This window comes from Tenebrio molitor, chromosome 4 (genome assembly GCF_963966145.1).
Source record: "Tenebrio molitor chromosome 4, icTenMoli1.1, whole genome shotgun sequence".
Taxonomy (NCBI): Eukaryota; Metazoa; Arthropoda; class Insecta; order Coleoptera; family Tenebrionidae; genus Tenebrio; species Tenebrio molitor.
Window position 1 is genome coordinate 7199317 of NC_091049.1, and position 19254 is coordinate 7218570.

General features: G+C 34.0%; 1 protein-coding gene and 3 long non-coding RNA genes across 12 annotated transcripts in view; 1 reads left to right on the top strand and 3 right to left on the bottom strand.

Moving 5' to 3' along the window:
• The window catches only part of LOC138128453 (uncharacterized), a 131200-nt gene that overhangs the window by 41017 nt on the left and 70929 nt on the right, over positions 1-19254 (bottom strand). The gene's annotated exons all lie outside the window — the stretch shown is intronic.
• The window catches only part of LOC138128425 (uncharacterized protein in vnfD 5'region-like), a 187508-nt gene that overhangs the window by 5309 nt on the left and 162945 nt on the right, over positions 1-19254 (top strand). For 2 of the 8 annotated variants that reach the window (XM_069044640.1, XM_069044646.1), the window contains exon 1: positions 19177-19248. The exons of 4 other annotated variants lie outside the window; for them this stretch is intronic. In XM_069044640.1, coding sequence (XP_068900741.1) covers positions 19180-19248 — 69 coding nt within the window. In that variant the 5' untranslated portion in view covers positions 19177-19179. Of the gene's footprint in view, positions 1-18677; positions 18697-19176; positions 19249-19254 lie in introns of those variants that run through there. 2 more of the 8 variants (XM_069044641.1, XM_069044642.1) reach the window with 2 other exon arrangements.
• LOC138129123 (uncharacterized) lies at positions 4410-6074 on the bottom strand. 2 transcript variants are annotated; one of them, XR_011159100.1, is made up of 3 exons: positions 5970-6074; positions 5667-5885; positions 4410-5613 (listed from the first exon to the last, which is right to left on the bottom strand). It is a non-coding gene; the product is annotated as an uncharacterized lncRNA (long non-coding RNA). The 2 variants fall into 2 exon arrangements; XR_011159099.1 differs by having other exon boundaries at positions 5940-6065.
• LOC138128454 (uncharacterized) lies at positions 16558-18168 on the bottom strand. The gene is made up of 3 exons (XR_011158667.1): positions 17576-18168; positions 17412-17522; positions 16558-17301 (listed from the first exon to the last, which is right to left on the bottom strand). It is a non-coding gene; the product is annotated as an uncharacterized lncRNA (long non-coding RNA).

Genomic DNA, 19254 nt, shown 5'->3' on the forward strand with positions numbered 1-19254 from the left:
GTTTTCTGAAAATAAAATTGTTCCCTGCTGTTTTGGGACTGCTGAAATATTGCTTTGTGCACGAAAAAAAATCTTATAAATTTCGACTTATAAATGATTGCTTGGTAACGATTCGAAATTTACTACTGTCAAAGTTTACATTTTAATTTGATCTAGAGATATTTTCATATTTGGTGGCGGAAACAAAAGACTGAGAAATGTCACAAATTTGTATTGTCAATGTCAAATTTCTCAAAGACGTTCGTGATTTCAACAGAAATGCAGCAAATTGGCAATAAGAAAGTTATTAATCGTCGAACTAGAGAAATAATTTGTAATACGTTTGATTATATGATAATAACTTTTCCTTTTGAAGCACTGACAAAAATTGGTTTCCTTAGAATTTATCTATTTAGCGAAAATTTAAATTTACCTAGACATTCCTTTTTACGGCGTTTATGAGAAATTTGACACTGACAATACATTTTTGTGACATTTCTCAGTCTTTTGTTTCCGCCACCAAATATGAAAATACTTCTATCTTTTATCCGTCGCCTGCGAAGACTACAATCGTTTACAATGCCCGAATATTCTATCGAGGAGTATGCAGATATGTATTTTGTGTATGGGAATATAGCGGAAAGGCTACTGTTGCTGTCCGAAGGTATGCTAATGCTTGTATTAGGGCAAACGGAGGACATTTATTATGATTAACATTTATTATGATTTTTTTCAATACAAATACAAATACAAATAATAGTAGTTTATTTGACGAGTTTGTGTGTAAATTGGGTCTTTTTTGGCACGTGTGGGCCTTTAAAACGCTCGTTACGAGCGTTTTAAAATGGCCCACGAGTGCCAAAAAAGACCCAATTTACACACGAACGAGTTGAATACAACGTTTTTTGGTTCGACGAGCCCCTTAAAAGCTCCAAATCGTTTAAAATCTTTAAATTAGCTTGACGTTTCGTTTTGACACGTTGTGACATTTATCAAAATCCGTTCACATAGGAGAAAATTCTCAAATTCTGACAGTGTCGAACCAAAAATAAAGTTACACCAAAATTAACGAATCTTATTAGTAGTATTAGGTGGTTAGTGCTCGATTTCAAATCCCTTTAGGGGTTGATCGAGATGTGGTATCACAAATAAAGCTGTAGAAATAATTTCAGTTTATTGCAGCAATAAAAAAGGACTTACTTCAAGGTTGCGGTGAATCTAGATAAATATTTCGAATGAATTATTGATTTTGACCTTAAAAAAATGCAATCCTGGTGGTTTTTGATGAGATATTATCCAAGGGAAGTATTCAAAACCGAAACGTTATTGTGACAATAGGTACTCGATAAAATCTGACAAAGGCATTGTTGTCTTTTAGTTGCTAAGCAATTAACTTTCATTTCAGAACTTTAACTATTTATTTAATTATTACAACAATAAAATGGTGCAAGAGCTCCCAAACAGTGAGGCACCATTTAATATTTTTATCTTTGAGAAAACCATTCATGTTGGGAAAAAATGGTATTAAGGTTTTCTTCGACCATATTTTCCCTCAGAAACTCACCCTGACATTCTTGGGAGACCATTCCCTAACACCCTGTATAATATTCCCTAATTTCTTGAGCCGTTTTTGTATTTAATCAAATTATTAGGGATTTAAAATTACCAACGCTTAATAAGATCCATGTTGTTTTTTTAAGTATTCGGTGAAACATGATAATATCTTTTGCTATTAAATTTTCATAATATGATAATTCATTTTTAATTTTATCGCAATTTATTATCTGATATTCTATTTTATAGTTTTCTAAAATTTTCTTTAAATCTTCCTTTATTATAGTCCGATGAGCTTAGTCCGAATCAAGAAGTCGACATGACCTGCGTCTGCTTTCGACATTTGACAGCAGTGCATGGTTCTACCAATATTTGAAAATTTATTTAGGCCACATGAGACAGATATTGTGTTCTTTCGTGCTTTCTTGGTTTTTCTGCAAATTTATTCCTCCGTTTTAATTTTGTCTTTCAAAAAACCGCTCCCTTCAGAACTCTTTTGATAACTATTTACATATCAACTAATAGGTCAGATATATTAAAAATTGTTGAAAACAGCACAAAACAACCACGTTTAGGCTGTCTTTCTTTCTTCCTAGATTTTGTTTCGACAACGCCATGAACACAGAACAACTCTCTATGAATTAGTTTACCCCCTTACCTGTTAACTTCCTGTCTTGCAAGTTTCCGCGCAATTCCAATATTATTTTTGCAATTTACAAATTCTGTAAATGAATCTGTCCACATGCTTTTCGTTGGCATTATACGGAGAACATTTCAAGCAAAGTTAAACAAAATTATCACAAATAATGTGGTTAAAACGTAACCTAAAAATTTGACGTCGCTAATGTAATAAACGTACAACTCGTGTCTTGCTCGAATCACACATGCTAAAGCGAGATGCATAGTGGGACACGCTTAATACAATACGTACTATTGCGGGCAAAAAAAGTGGCACATCAACGTCATTGTCTCGTCTTTTAATGTGAAATAACCCTACTTTGAATTGATTGACGTTGTCATTACGTATTGTAGGTTGTAGGGAATCATTGTAAGTAAGCACGTAGTGAATATTTATTTAATGCAAAGTTCCAATCAAAATCTACCTTTATCAAAACAAGAGGGCATTTGGAAAAGGAAAATAGGAGTATAAAATAAATTTTTAAACTGTCAGCTGGAATAGTGTCAAAAAAATGACGATAAAGTTTGAACTACATTGAATTTTTCAAAACTGACAGAAATTTGATGTCCCACTTTTTTTGCCCGCAATAGTACAAGAATCCAATAATTTGTTTACATTATGTTGAAAAGAGATAGCAATATGACAGTTGTTCTGCTTTTTAATTGATACATCGGACTATAATTAAAAAATGGACTATATGTCAATAATTTAATTTATTTTTTATTATTGGGTGACAATATTTGTCTTCCTGGGTTATAGATACATACTTCAAAATAATCATATGTAGACTCCAGCCGTTTACTGAGGATACATTAGGTGGGGGAAACCTGCGCGGTCCAAATATTCCAGTGCCGTAGATAAACCAGTGCGTCCCATAGAAGTGGTTTATAGAAAAACATGTAATTAAACAATTTATACTAAGTTTGATGCACAATGAAGTATTGTATTCGTTGCTATTGATTTAAAAACGGGTGATATAAATAATAATTATTGTTTAGAACGTAAATTAATGAGTGTTAGCAAAAAAATAAAACAAATTGAATTCAAAATACGTACCTAGGAAGCATTTTCATTAAAAACTGAAAAAAGGGCATTTAATTTAAAGTTGTACATGTGGCAGCAATACCACAAGTAATAATATTACGTCTTTATTATGGTGGAGGTTAAGTGTGTTAGGTTAAGATTAAGTTTGTTAAATAAAACAACAAATTGCGGTTCTAAAAAGAACCTTGTTTATTATAACGCGTGAACTTATGTTAAAAAAACAGGAGAAATGGTATAATAACAGAAACAACATAGCCAAAAGGAATCACGAAACGAAAAATAAATACAATCAGAGCAAGTGATCCAAGTGGCCCCCATTCATTTGCAAGCATAATCCGCGGCAGAATACATAATTTAAAAAGCACAGGTGGTATTAAATCGATTTGGAGGAATTCGAACGAAATCTTGACACTGATTTCTCCTTTTTTCTCTGGGGCGCGAGTTCTGGGACACCGTGTATTATGGAATTGAAATTACAAATTACAGTGGTGATACTCCCAGATCAAAGTCATAATCGGGCTCAACTACATTTTCCTCATCATCGTCGTCGTCTTCCTCCTCTTCGTCACTGGAGCCTGTATTTACAACAAATTCTATTTGTTCTAAGGCAACGTCTAAAAGAGGCTCCTTTGAAACATAATCATCGACTATTTTGTTCGTATGATTACAGACCGCTTCCCAATTTGCCTTGCCGATTCTGTCAAATGACTGCCTCGTAAGTTTTATGAGTTCACCCATATTTTGATGTCCTACATTATGCGAGGCGACCCATTGCTTTACTTGTGCCCAAATCTTTTCAATCGGGTTTAATTCAGGGTGGTAGGGCGGCAGCCGTAAAGCAGTATGCCCATGTTGGCCAAGCAACATGTTCAGTTTATAAACTGGGCAAGCCGGCTTATTTTGTTTGACCAAATTGTAGATTTCCGGCTTCAACATTTTTTCGTCTACTGGTATGTCTCTGTCTTTCAACCAGCAAATCATATCACCCTTCCTCGTGGCCATTGTAGGATCTCGCAATTCTTTGGTGTTGTGATACGAGCATTGTCAATCACTAGCACAGATCTTGGCGGCAAATTCGGGATTAAGTGGTCTGTTGTCAATTTGTCGAAGTTGGTCCAGTTCATATCTGCATGGTAGTCACCTGACTTTGAACCTGATGGAAACAGTAAAAGCCCGTTTTGTACAAAACCATCTTTACTGCCCGCATGAACCATAATTAGTCGTTTGCCTTTTGCGACGCTTAATTTTACTCCTCTTGTAGTACCATCACTCCATGAATAGGACGGTAAATGGCTGGTATGGATGTAACTTTCGTCAGTAAAAGAAATTGAACGACCTTCAGCCATAAATTCCCTCAATTGCTTCAAATATTGGATTCTCTTGAAATGACACCTAACAGTCCTAACACCAACAATGAAGAAGTCCCTATTAATATGTGTACCAAAGAAAGAAAAAAAAAAGAAACGAAAAACAGAGACAGAGAAATGATGCGGCAAATAAAGCAGACTTTAAATTAATATAATTATAATTGAAATAATGTCAAATTACATGTATTTATTTAAACTTACAGACACCAAATATTTGATCACTTTACTTATGCCATGATGAGCTGAGCTCATTGTAACATTAAATCGATCAGTAATTTGCCTAAATGTTTCCAAATTCATGTCAAGAGTTGTATTTTACATGAGAATTTAACAAACCAGAACCACAGACATTTACGAAACGGTATTTATAACATTACATATTAGAAATTTCTGCCACTGATGTAGACCCTCATCTATTCGCTTACATTTTTTTTGCACAATCGTACTAAGAAATGCTTAAGTATTGGAATCCCATTGTTATCCAATACTTAAGCATTGCTTAGTATGACGTTGCAAACGGGCATTATATTGACAAATTTAAACTGTCAAAGGCGAGTTTGTTAATTTGGTAACAATGGAATGTTAGATGCAGAATAATCGCCTATTTATTTTGTAAACTTCATCCAGCGAAAGATTGGGAGATTTTAAATTGTATTAAATTAACCCAACACTACAAAATGCATTGATTAGAGTATAATTTCAGGGCAAAAATGTTACTGCTTGAAGCATATATTTCATATTTTACGTGCGCTAGATACTACTTTCTCTATGAAGAATTTTGTGATTTTTATGTCAACCAATCTCTCACTGGACAAACTATACCTTCAAAATAATCAAAAAAGTTCACTCGTAATTGGCGGTTGTTCAGTCCAGTTCTTTATATTCATTGGTTCTTTAACACTTGCGTTGAATTATCAAAAGAGCTTTGTTGCGATCAATCTTTTCACACCCAAATGTATGGGCTGCTAACACTTTGTCTTGTTCTATTTGCTCTGTTAAAAATAACAAATAATTTATCAAAACTTTACATATGCAGTACTAACCTAGTATATACTTGCTCTATGGAGTTTAAAGTGCTATTTAAATTGTGTGTCATCACATGACAGTACAATCTTCTCAACAAATTGTAAAATTCTGTTCAATTTCCTTCGTTTTTAAAAAATAATCTCCATTTCCATGGATGAATCAGATGTCTGTGATAGATCCAATAGATCGTCGTTACACGAACTGAACAGATTATCCTCATTCTCTTCATCACAATTCTGTAAAACAATTCTTGTAAATAGGTAGGTAAATAGCAAAATTATTAATATTACACAAATAGTCTTCAGAACTTGGTTACCTACCTCACAAAGACTTTTTATAGCAATCCTTACACGACTAACAATCACAATACTCAATACAGGTGATAAACAAACTGTCACTGTCAAAACCACCCTTATTTCCTAATAATGGACTGGTCGAACAAAATAGCGTTGTTGCGCATCCCCACCGAATGTATCCTCAGTAAACGGCTGGAGTCTACTACGCTTTATATACCGATCCCATTTACACTAAATCTCTCAGTTTCAAATTGTCGTTTTTCAATTGCTCCAATTCATTCTTTTATATCGGGTGTCCCAGAACTCGCGCGTCAGCCGTAAACCACAAATTCTGTTCTTCCATCTGATATAGGATTTTCAAGATTTTTTGTGTTAAACCATTTAGTTTTTAAATTACAGCAATTTTAAGATAGCCAATCACAGAAGAATGATTAGTAAAGTATATCAGGTGAATTATTCCGTGTACTGTTGTTACCAGGTAACAAAATTAATGTTAAAAAGTCAATATTTTTCTGGTCAACTATGCGAACGTTTTATACTAACGTCAAAGTGACATTAATCAGTACATTTGAAAAGTGTCGATTTTTGGACAGCAACACAGTGAGAAATATTCACTTCCGAAGAATACACCGAAATGATGATAATCTACGGTGAAAGTAGCAGGAATTCTAAAGCGGCCGTAAGGTTGTATCGTGAACGCTTTCCACATCGGCATCCTAGTTCGGACGTATTTTTAGGTTTAGTGGACAGAACAAGAACCATTGGTTTTTTGGTCCCCGATAGAAAATGAGTTGATGGTGTTGACCGCACGGTTCGCACTCCTGATACGTACTTCAATCATTTACGGAAGATGGAACGAGAAGTATTAGAAATGTGACCGACATCCTGAATCAATCAAAAAATACTGTTCAAAACATTTTAAAAGGTAACCACATGCACCCGAATCATTACACCAAAGTTCAACATCTATTATCCGAAGATTATGCACCTCGATTGGAACACGAACACTCCAGGAACACGAAGAGAATCCAGGCTTTCTTGCAAATGTGTTACTTACGAATGAATCCTGTTTTTGCCGCAAAGGGACTTTTAATAGTCACAATCTTCACGTATGGTCGGAGAAAGTCCACAATTTGAACATTTACTTTAAAAATGTACTTTTTGTTTAATGTTGTTTCCGTTTTCTGTTAAATGTCAAAGTGACAGAATTTAATAAAAGTTGTCCAAACATTTCATCACTGTTTTTTAGCAGCAACATCTAAAGTCATTTCCTGGGAAACGCATACATTTAGTAGAGTTACCTTCAGGAAGGCGTGTGTGATTGGTTATCTTAAAATCGTTTTCATTTCAAAACTAACATGCTTTTGACGTTTTTTCTTGTAGAATCCTTGTCGGATTAAATATTAAAATTAGCAGTTAACGGCTGACGCGCGAGTTCTGGGGGGACACCCTGTATTTGCCATGCTTTCTTATTGTGGGAAATACCTCTGATGTAAATTTTTTTGCTTCTTCTTTCTTGGATGATAAAATTACGTAAAGGATATAATCCTGATTCATTTATAAATATTGCTGTTTTTTCCATACTTTGTTTGTCTTCATCATATAATTATTTCTAATAGCTTTCTCTATATTATTATTATTAAATTCTAAAAATTTCGAATTTAAATTGTACCTGTCATTTGACCGGGAGGATCCTGAGGATCTAGTTCGGCCTTCAAAGCGACGACTATTACAGATTTCATTTTCATGTAATCCGGGATGGGCCATTTGATGATGGCTGTCGTCACCCATCACTTAAAACTCGCTACAAATACATAAAAAGCAGGAGCGTTTTGAGAAACGTCAAATTAAGTTTGACGTTTTTTTTTTTTTTTTTTTTTTAACTAAATTCAGCAACGTTTCTCCAAACTCCATCTACCGGGAGTCCCATCACTTGTGTCCCGTAGGAAAATGACTTTAAAACTAAATTATATTTATATGAAGGTATTATAGATGCATAAATACTGTTCACCGCCACAAAAGTTGGGTATTACTTTTTTGTTAAAATTAATTATCTAGGTGCAGCAGGCAAAAAACTATCACTTTAAAAATTAAATTTTGTTCTATGCAGTTCAAATTTAGTATACGTTATGAAATAGTTATAGAGAAATAAAATTCGTAATTAGAATTTAATTAAAACGTTTTGATGTAAAAATATTTGGTTAATTTAATTTGGGTCCTTCTACTTTATAAAAATTTATGGAAGACAAAGTTAAGTTTGTGGGTATTATTCTTGTCCGCAATTTATGGTACGAAGACCATTCAAGAGGGTTCCAGCGGTACCTGCCTGTGTTACGGCGTCAAACACACTGCAACCCCTCATAAATCTTCGTCTGCAATACATTTTCATAAAGTAGAACGGCCCAAATTAATTTAACCAAATATCTTTACATCAAAACATTTTAATTAAATTCTAATCACGGATTTTATTTCTCTATCATTTTTTCATAAAGTATACTAAATTTGAACTGCAGCGAACAAAATTTAATTTTTAAAGTGATAGTTTTTTGCCTGCTGCACCTAGGTAATTAATTTTAACAAAAAAGTAATACCCAATTTTTGTGGCGGTGAACAGTATTTATGCATCTATAATACCTTCATATAAATATAATTTAGTTTTAAAGTCATTTTCCTACGGGACACAAGTGATGGGACACCCGGTACTTACCGAAGACGCCCTAAATTGGCTACAACAAATTAAAAACATATAATTTGCCATAATTATTTTGTGAATTTCGAATTTTAATTGTATTTTTCTTCATACGAGTATATATATATATATATTGTAGCATGTCAAAATGCCACTATTCTTTTGGCCGGTGTAGGAGGCCCAAGAGATCCTACTATTGCTCGCGGGAATATCAGATCGCTGCTCAAAGACCTGGAGCTAGCAAGAAAAAGCACGTCGCCACATGACGACGCGACGTGCCCACCCTGCCGTAACCTTTTTCGGGACGCTCATTTCGAGATCGTTCAGTTTTGTTTGTTTGTTTCGTCAGTCAGTTCATTTTTTTTATCGTTTCATCAACCTTGAATTTCATTTGATTTCATTCATTTATTCATTCGATCAAAAGGAATCTTAAGTTCGGAAAGTTTTTCATTAAAGAACAAATACCATTTTACTTTGTCGGAGAATCAATTGTTTTAAATTAAGTATTTGGTCAATTGTAAAGGAAAGCTTTTCTGGGTACGACCAAGTAATAGTTATTTATGTTACAAGGGTTGAAAACGATCCATTGCTTTACGAACGGTAATATGGCGCGAGACGCAGTCGAGCGCTGTATGTGAGTGAGTAAAGCAATGGAGTTTTCACAAGAGTACCATACAATATTTTTTGTGCTGCCTTTTGTAATAAAACATATTTTTGAATCATTAACATAATAAATATTACTTAAAACAAAATTACGTTGGTATTCAATTTAGCACTAAATATGTCAAATGTCAATCTGTCAGTGCTCGAATTTCAAATTCAAACGCAACTTTATAGCTTGCAAGGTCACCAACCGAATTTTTTTTAAATAAGAGGTTGGGGGAAACCTAAAATTAACACATTTTAGCATTTTTTAAATATTTACGAAGCACCTTTTGTTTTATAACATTAGAGACATAATTGTCTTTCAGTAATACTTGATTTGCCACAATTAGTTTATTTTTTCTTGCCTTAGATTTCTTGTTTGTCCATTGCAGCACTAGAGTTTTCTCATTACCATTGCCGCACGCTAATCGTCCACTTAAAATGCCAATTGCAACTACGGCAGCACAAAAAATATTAAGGCCATCTGAGTGTACTGGTTCCACAAGTTTTTCTCATTTTTCAATTAACGAGTTACAAACGAACCATTCTCGTATTCGTGCGAGCCAGTACCAAATCATCATAACCGGCTCAAGTGTCCAGAGTTTTTGAGTGATCAAATAAATCAATTTTTTTAACCTCAAAACTAATTTGATTAACCACCCTCCGACGAATAAGTATTGAGCACTTGTCCCGGCAACTGGGCAAGACAAACACCAGCTCAAAAAAAAGTAAGTTGCCTGGCGCCCATTTTGAACCCACACCCTAGCCCCGAAAAACCCCCTGAGAGCCCGGTGCTGTCACTGGCCCATTTTGGGTCATAATATATACAGGGTGTCCCAGAAAAAGTGTAGGAGCTGTTAACCACATTTTCTGCTACGTTAGCTAATACTAATATTGAAAGAAAAATTGTTTAGGGTCCAAAAACGTTTGAGTTATAAAGGCTTGAAACTGACAAATTATGAAAGCCTCGGTCATACCTTGCAGAAGAAGAATAGGGTGATGCAAAGCCATGAATATTCATCAGGAGGCCAATTCTTGATCCCTCGTTAGTTTGCATATCGTTCGAATTTTAGCGATTATTATAAAAATCAATTCTTGATCACTCGCAAATCTGCATAATCGCTAAATAACGCTCGCTATTCAACGAGCACACTTTTATTAGTATTTTCATTACAAGGACAGTTTAATGTAGAAGTATATTTTGTGAAAGATGCATCGATGTAATATCATCCTCCATTAGGACTGTTCAAAAGTTGCATGGTATAAAATATTTACAATCATCATGGATGAATTAATGAATATTCCATTGCTGAAAATTTGGAAGTGGCAGAAATTGATAATGAAAACTTTCGTGTTCCGCGTGCTCCACATAACCCCTTTCTTGGATTGTCGGAAGCAAATTTTATTAAGAATTTTCGTTTATCAAAAAATCTGTGCATGTTTCTTATAGAAACATTAGAACCTTTTATGAGACCAAAACGAAGAGCAACAGATCTCGACATTCAAACAAGAGTTTTAGTTGCCCTAAATTTTTATGCAAGTGGAAGCTATCAACCAATTATTGGATGTAGCAAATACTTAGATGTTTCCCAACCATCTGTTTGTCGTGCAATCAAAGAAGTTACGAATGCTTTAAATAATCCAGAGAATTTAACCGCTGATGATTTTGGTTGTTGTTTAATTTGTTACCTGTTTTCAGTTTGTCGTGTGTTTTTTATAAACTTTATTAAATTGCTCTAATTCATTTAGTTGCGGTAATGAATGATTCAAAACATTTTTAGTTCAATTATTAAAAATATTTGTAACTAGATTTTGATGTCGGTACACTCTAGCGAAAATTTTTTATTTCCAAATACAGTCAAAACAAGCATTTTATTTAAAATTTAATTTTGACAGTCCAGGAGTTTTTTGAATTTACTATACAACATTTTATTGTCTGAAACGACGTCCCTGAAGTTTCGAAATCTTTTAAAAATGGTTTCATATTTGCTTTGATAGTTTAGATACATTTTTCTGGTCCTAGGGCAATTGTTCATTATCTGCTCATTTAGCGTTAGGGCGGTTAAGAGGCAGTTTACAAAAGAGAGAAATGAGAATTTATGACAGTTGAAAACAACAACACTGACGACTGAAAATTTCCCTAAAACCATTCACCAAGATAAAGAATTGTTCTTCATCACCGATGAAAAAGGGGATTTCAAATATAGGTATTCGTGAAAGGAATTTTGGATATCTGTAATAGCACCTTTGAAAGTTGAAACATACAATTATGTTCCTACATCAATAACAGGATTATTTAGTAAACAGGTAGTTTAGTTTTAGCTTCTAAAAATCTAAAAGCTCTTGCGCGTTAACGAAAGTCCAAAAGTAAAAAAAAAATTCTTCATCCATGATTACCCAAAATTTTGTACCTACTTTGGTATCCGTCCTTTTTGACACACCTATTATAAATATGTAAAAAATATAACGTTATTTTATCTTCTATTTAAGCCTAATTTCTTAATAACTCAAATTACTTCAATGTACAGTCGATGGACAAATAAAACTGGGACAAAAATGACAATCACATAAATCAAAATTTACAAATTTGCATCGTTTAATTACGGGTTTATCACAAATAGGTTAACTTTGGTATCACATATATTATATAGACACTGACAAATATATTGACAATTCAATGGTCTGATTTACACAGATTAAATTTTAAGTGTCCCAGTTTTATTTGTCCACCGACCGTACCATCGGTGGACATTAAAAGCTGGGACAAGATGACAATTGTATAATGTCAAAAATTACAAAATTTGTGTCGGTTAAATAAAAAAAAAAACTATCAAATTTAAGTTCAGTTTGTTTCATATTGAATGATATTGTTTGTTTTCCCTATTAAATAGTTAATTATTCACAGAATCAGTTTTTTGGTGGTCAAAACAGGTAGGTAACAAAAAAAAAAAAACATTGAAACATTATATTAATTATTTTGATTTTACAAGAGAGTGATGTCAATGTGACAATTTGTGACAAAGCGAAAGTTTGATACACAATGAAAAATGTTTGGATGTCCCAGCTTTCAATGTCCACCGATGGTACATTTCAATGACAATATAATACACCAAAAAAGTTTCAGTAAGGGCGCTATTACAGGATCTCGCACCACCTAAGAAATGAGCTAGGGCCGCCACTGCGTGGCAGTTCCACAGGTCCTAACTAGAAACCAATTTATTTTACCATAATGTAAATGACATTCTCACAACTTATCCTTACTATACGATCTCCTAAGATGCCAGCCCATAAATTTATGCTAAACCTATGTTGAAAAGCCCTTGGCCTCGTAGCATTAGGGTTTTCCCCAGCCCACACATGATAGTTACGACTGTTGAAAACTCCATTGCGCGTAAAACATGATTCGTCAGTAAAAATTACTCTGTCTAAAAAGTTTGGGTTGTCAGCATGTTGACGCAATAACCACTGGCAAAATTCCACTCTTGCAGGATAATCTTGTGGTTGCAAGTGTACCTGTGAATAATGATATGGGTGTTGATGGTTTTCCTTCAGTATCCTTTGAACTAAACTTTTGGATACGCCATAAAGTCTCGAAATCGTGCGAATACTGGTTGTGGGTTCTTGTAAAAAAGCATCTATAGTCTATTTTTTCCTGGTAGGCGCGTGCGTGCGCATTTACAAAATCCTGCAACGAAATGCGACTTTCCTATTGGTTACTTTATTTTTCTACTTACACTAGAGAAATGTGCAATATTGCAGTGTTCTGTACTGTCAATCAGGTCCAAGCGGCCATTTTTGTTTCATCGTGTTTTGTGTCTGTTTTGTGTTGTGTCCGTTTATTTATTAAAAAAAAAAAACAGTTCTTAGAGGTTAGGTTAAGAAGTTTTTGTATGTCAACAAGATGTCTCAATTTCGATCACCAAATAAACTGCGTAAGTTGGATTTATACTAACAGCAAGTAACATTTTTTTATTAATGAATATTTATAGCAAATTTCTCACAAGCCGAGAAAAAAATGATCGTTAAAGTATTTCGTGGGATCTCCAAGGATTTTGCCAAGTTAACCAAGACGGCTCAAATGGAAAAAACTGCAGATTATACTGGTATTGATTTCTGAGTTTTTTTTTGTTGTATCACAGCTTAATTACTTTGTGTTGTAGGTTGTGGATTTAGAAACATTCAACGATACTTGGCGGAAGAAAAGAAGTGTGGGCAATTACAGGCACCGAAGAAACCTGATAGGAAATGTATGATTCAATTGGATGAACATCAAAAATATCTCATTTGAAAAACAGTGCACTCATTTTTCTCTGCAAACAGAATTCCTACAATTGATGCTGTGTACAGGGAAGTGCAAAACAATGAAGAAATTCCAAACATCAGTCGTTCTAAGCTTTATAATGTTTTACACGAATTAAAATTCAAGTAACTACATACATTGTTTTCAATTAACTGTAAACATTGAGTAGTAGAAAAAATACCCAATTCCTCTTGGAAGAAAGTAAATATTCAAAATTGGTTAAAATCAAAACAAATTGTTTTTGATAAAACCTTTGTAAAAGCAGAGTTACTGCAGTTGGTAAAAATTCACAAACTAATTTATAATAAGCATGTTGTGGATTTGTTAGCAGAAATGAAGTCTAGAATCACTGCCTATATGTATAAAATTAAGCCTTTTCCTTTTCTCTTGCAAGATACATGGTTATTATAAATGATTGTAGTTGAAGCAGGCCATGTCCATGTTATGAAATTTTTGCCAATTTCATATGAACTGTCAATTTTTGTCGATGTCACTTTTTTTTTTTTAGGTGAAAAGTGCGGTGATGATTATTTTGTTTTAATTTTTTTTTTTTAAATTAACGATTGAATCGAAAAGTATCGAGTTGTTTTGTACCCAATTTAACTCCTGTATGTATAAAATAATAATAAAAAAATGTTGTACATACATATGATATTTGTTATCAATTTTTCCACGAGTTTATTCATAAAATTTTTTGTTTACATTTTACAAATTATACAAAAATTAAATCATAAACATGGGTTTTAATGTGCAACCACAAATACTGATCCCCTAGATAATATGCACCCAAAAATACTAACAATTCCTGCATCCTGCTAAAAATCTTTGCTATGTGATTCTACCTTTCGGAGATGCGCACGCACGCGCCTACCAGGAAAAAATAGACTTTAGCACCATTTCTTCCGCTTCAGGTGTTCTTGCTGTACGTGGCACGCCAACAAGACCTTTTTTTTTGCGGCATTAAAGATCCAGTTGTTCCAGCACGTGCGATCAAACGCAGAAATGCATTTGACGAAGGGTGATTCCGTTGGGGAAATCGTATGGCATACTGCCTCGTTGCCTCATTGGCATTTCTATTGCATTCGCCGTACATAATTACCATTTCAAGGTATTATTCATTAGGAGCAAACATTTTCACCAACACTATTTAGACCACGAGAATGGAAAAAACACTCTAAATAATAACGGACAAATACAAGTGACGTTTCTCGTGACAATTTATGTGACACTGACACTTGACTAGTTGACCAGATATTTTTTCAAAGAAACCCAAACTTTCAATTTTTGCATTTAACTTGGCAACGTAACTTATACCTAAGAAATTAATTAGAAAATCCCTCACGATTGGCCAATTTAAAATGTTAATCATTTAAATTCTATTTGAGATCGAAATTATTTTCTTTCAAATACGCCATTATACTTCGCAGAAGAATCTGCAATCCTCGGCTCCTACACTTTTTCTGGGACACCCTGTATATATATATTAAATTCTAATATAATTGCTCTCTTTTCTCTTGAACCGACGTTGATATCTAGCTTTTCATTCATTTTATGTAGACTTTTTATAATACGTAGGTCTCATATTGCCTCGCATATTGCACTAGATCGCTTTTATTAGAAGTATTTTTTTTTTCGACAATTGATTAATATATTTATAATTATTAAATTGATCACCTCCATATACAACACATATTTTTGAATCCTGAGGCTTCTCACAGTTTTACCTAAACAGGGACTGTGTGTTTTAGCACGCACTGTTTATGGATAATAAAAAAAAAATGTAATAAATTAAATGTATCGCTTACATATCGATGACCAAGAAGCATGGCAAATGTTTCAAAAAAAATTAATCGATATGAGAAGCAAATCAAATATGTAATGACTTTGAACGATTAGTATTTAAAAATATGCATAATCAATTTAAAATGTATGAAAATTTTTTCAAAAATAATGTTAAAACTTGCGCTGCGGTTTCATATTGTGACGCTTTTGCCTGAACAGTCAATGTAAAACACACGTTTGCCAGGGTCAGTTCAAACTAAACATTTTCATTTTTAACTGATGTGCCAAATGAAATGTGATATAGAAATGCTAAATATGGGTCAATTAATATAAGACCGGCTCAGCATATCTTATTTATGATGTTTTGTATAGTGGAAGCATAATGTTAAGGTAAACATTAGGCAATTTATCAATGTTCACTGAATTAAGAGTGCAACTGTTCACTCTACCGAACCTACAATGTTAAATATGTGGCTGTTCATATAATCGAGGTGTTCATACAATTGAGCATTCACAAAATCGAGCGGCTACTGTAATTTAATATGTTCGGTCGTCAAAAAGTTTAATTATTCATCTTCAAAATGACTGAAATCATTATCGCTATCATCGGAATCCAAATTTAAAACTTAAATTGATGATGATTTCGTTGACCGTGACAAATTTTTCTTTAGTCCAGTATTTAAAAATCAGTCGTTCCGTGTGCTCTACATAATTAGTCCACTGTTGTGGTGTTATGGCTGCTAAAGCAAGGGCCCATGCTTCCAAAGGATTGTGGTTTTGCAGGACCACTTCATCATATTTTCTTTTAGCCTGGCTCTATACCATCTCTATAGGATTAAAGATGCAGTAGTATGGAGGCAGACGTATAACATCATGTCCTGCTGCATGAATAATTTGATCTACGGCATACACGGGCCCTTTAAAATGTTGTTTACACAATGCGAGAAGATAGTCTTTTTTAGCAATGTCAGGATATGAAATGTTATTTTTTTGCAACCAACAGCTTTCCTCCAGGCTGACGTTGGTCTCTTTTCTTCCAAACGACTGTGGTAACTAGCATTATCTAAAACAATGACAGAGGGCTGCTGCAGTTTTATCAGGAGAACATCTTGGAGCCACTGTTCAAACGTTTCGGCATTCATCTCGCTGTGGTAATCAAGCGAATTTTTCTTGCTTTTAAAAATTAAAGAAGCATCCTCAATAAATCCATCTTTATTTCCGGCATGTAAGACAATGTATCTCTCTGAAATTATTGTACTTACAGTAAAATAAAACCACAACTGACATTTACCTCCTTCTCCTGAAATTTTCTTAACTGAACGCACATCTTCATCTTGCCATGACCTTCGCACGGTACCATTTGCAAACACCCATGTTTCATCTAAAAAGACACATGGTTTTCTTTCTGAACTTTCAGCATTTTTCATAAATTTCGATAAAAAAATTTTTCTCAACGCAACTACATGTGGCTTTTCCATTAGAGCTCTTCGATTGTCATCTTTTTTATAAGAAAAGCCCAAGTTCTTTAAGAGTAGTGCTAAACTTGACCTTTTGTGTTCGTAAATATATTTGGTGGCCAACTCTGCACCAAGACTGTTTAAAGTTACAGGCTTCTCTACAACAGAAAATGACACAATTAAACTACACCATTATTCATATGAACAAAAGACCCATAACAATCTAAAAAAAAATTACAAAACATCATTCTGACAAAACAAATTTCAATGAAAAAAACTAGCTTTACAGTACAGAATCCTTTTCTTACTGCTCTGCACCATATCATAGAGAACAAGACGAACTTCTTGCTTAACATTGCAATGCAAGTCTGCTGTGGCTCTTCTGGGACGCTGCCTCGTCAACTTTCTTGATGATGTTTCAGTTGGACCATCTTTATACTTTGACACCGTGTTTTTGCTAACTCCTAAGCATCTCGCAGTGATCTTTAAAAAAAATACTTTTAACCCTTGACTAATCTGACCTAATCAAAATGATGTCATTAAAATTATGATATAATACTATGTATTTTGTGTTATAAGGTATGAAAAACAACCTCCAGTGGACTATGAGTTGTAAGTTTTTCATTCATGAAAAATGAACAAGCACTTGCAATCATCCTCTGCGCTGCTGGGTTGCCAGCTACAGTTAAATAGCTTCGGGTTGCCTACAAAACAGTTTTAAAGCAATATAATTAAATTTAAAATATTATGTTCATACCTTTGCATCAGTCTGGATATTGTTCGTGATATCACTAAAGGGATTCATGTTTAAAAATAGGAATGTCACTTAAAAAAGGCACTCGGAGGTAAACAATAGGGAACTTATTGAACAGAAACAAACTAAAACAACAAACTAACTAATCTTAAAGACTAAGAAAGTTTAAACACCACAAAAAAAAACAGTTAAGCAGGAAACAACGAACAAAACACACACTACTCAGGGGGTTAACAATACAGAACTTAGTCAATACAAACGAACAAACTAACTTATCCCAGATAATTAAGAAGTTTTAAACACAACAAAATACCTCACTTGAAGACGAAAGAGCAAATAAACCACACACGGTGTTGACGATTCAAAATGACAGCGGCAACGACAACAGCTGAAATTTGACAATTTGCTGTGACAGCATAAATTGGCGTAGGATTACAATGCCCGCGAAATTATTTCAAAGGTACCACCACAATAATTAATTTTATTAAATTTTTTTGTATTGTATTCTAGTGGATTTTGTAGTGTTGGGTTACAAGCCTACAATTTAAACTCTCCCAATCTCTCGCTGGACGGAGTTTACCATTAGGCAGGAGCAAACTATAGACAAGTACAGCATTATTTAGAAGTGTGTTAATTGGTGCCACAGTCGGATTTTTCAAAATGTAATTCACAAACCGTGTGGTTATTATACACTTTCACTCCACACTCCATCAGATAATAAATTGTCTTCCACTTCAGCTACTCTTTAAAGCAGTTCCCATATTTCAATGAATTTGGAAGTCTATGGCACGTAGTGCTAACAGACCTGTAACACTTTTTAATGCTGTAACGCTTCATGGTAAATTCACATTCAATTCAAGTCAATTGACAATTAAATTGATTGACATTTATAATTTTTGTAATGTTATTTGTTTTTTAAAAACCGGGTAATTTGGCAATGTTTGGCAGCAACAACTTCAGCGTCCTCTTCCGGCCTGCGGACGGTGCGCACAAGCCAAGACGCAAACCCAGGACACAATTAATACACCAACTTTGCGTTCTATATATACTTTATTTTGTCTATGGTTCCGTTTTCCGTTGCGTTGACAGTTGACGCACGCGTTGGCTTGTGTCGTATTTAGGGGGTAAGTAATGTCTTGATATTAATTAAATGTTATAAGTAAAATATAATTCGTCTGCTTTCCGTTCATTTTCAACGGTTTTGTCGAAAATTAAAGTAAATGAAATAACGCAGACGACGGAAATAACTGAACAGCCACGTGGTACATTGTTATCGTTTTCCAATGTCGTAAAAGAAAAACGTTGCTTTCACGTCCAAAACAATAGTAATTAATAGAATAATTATGTTTATTAGGTATACTATTACTGTCAAGTTGTAACATGTGTTGAATTGAACCTAAAATTAATTATAGGTTAGGCAATTTTCTGAATTTATGTTTTTGTAATAGTTATTTATGGTATAAGTGGGTTATTTAAGATATTACCCACGAGAGGTATTTGTAACCTACGAGGGCTTGCCCGAGTAGGTTATTACCTCGAGTGGGTAATACTTAATAACCCACGTATGCCATACAACGTTTTATCCAATATTCCAAAATTTTTAGATAATGGCATTGATGAAACTCTGCTCCCGATGGGTCATGGACGCAGTGGCGGCTCGTGCCTTCATTAGAAAGGTAGGC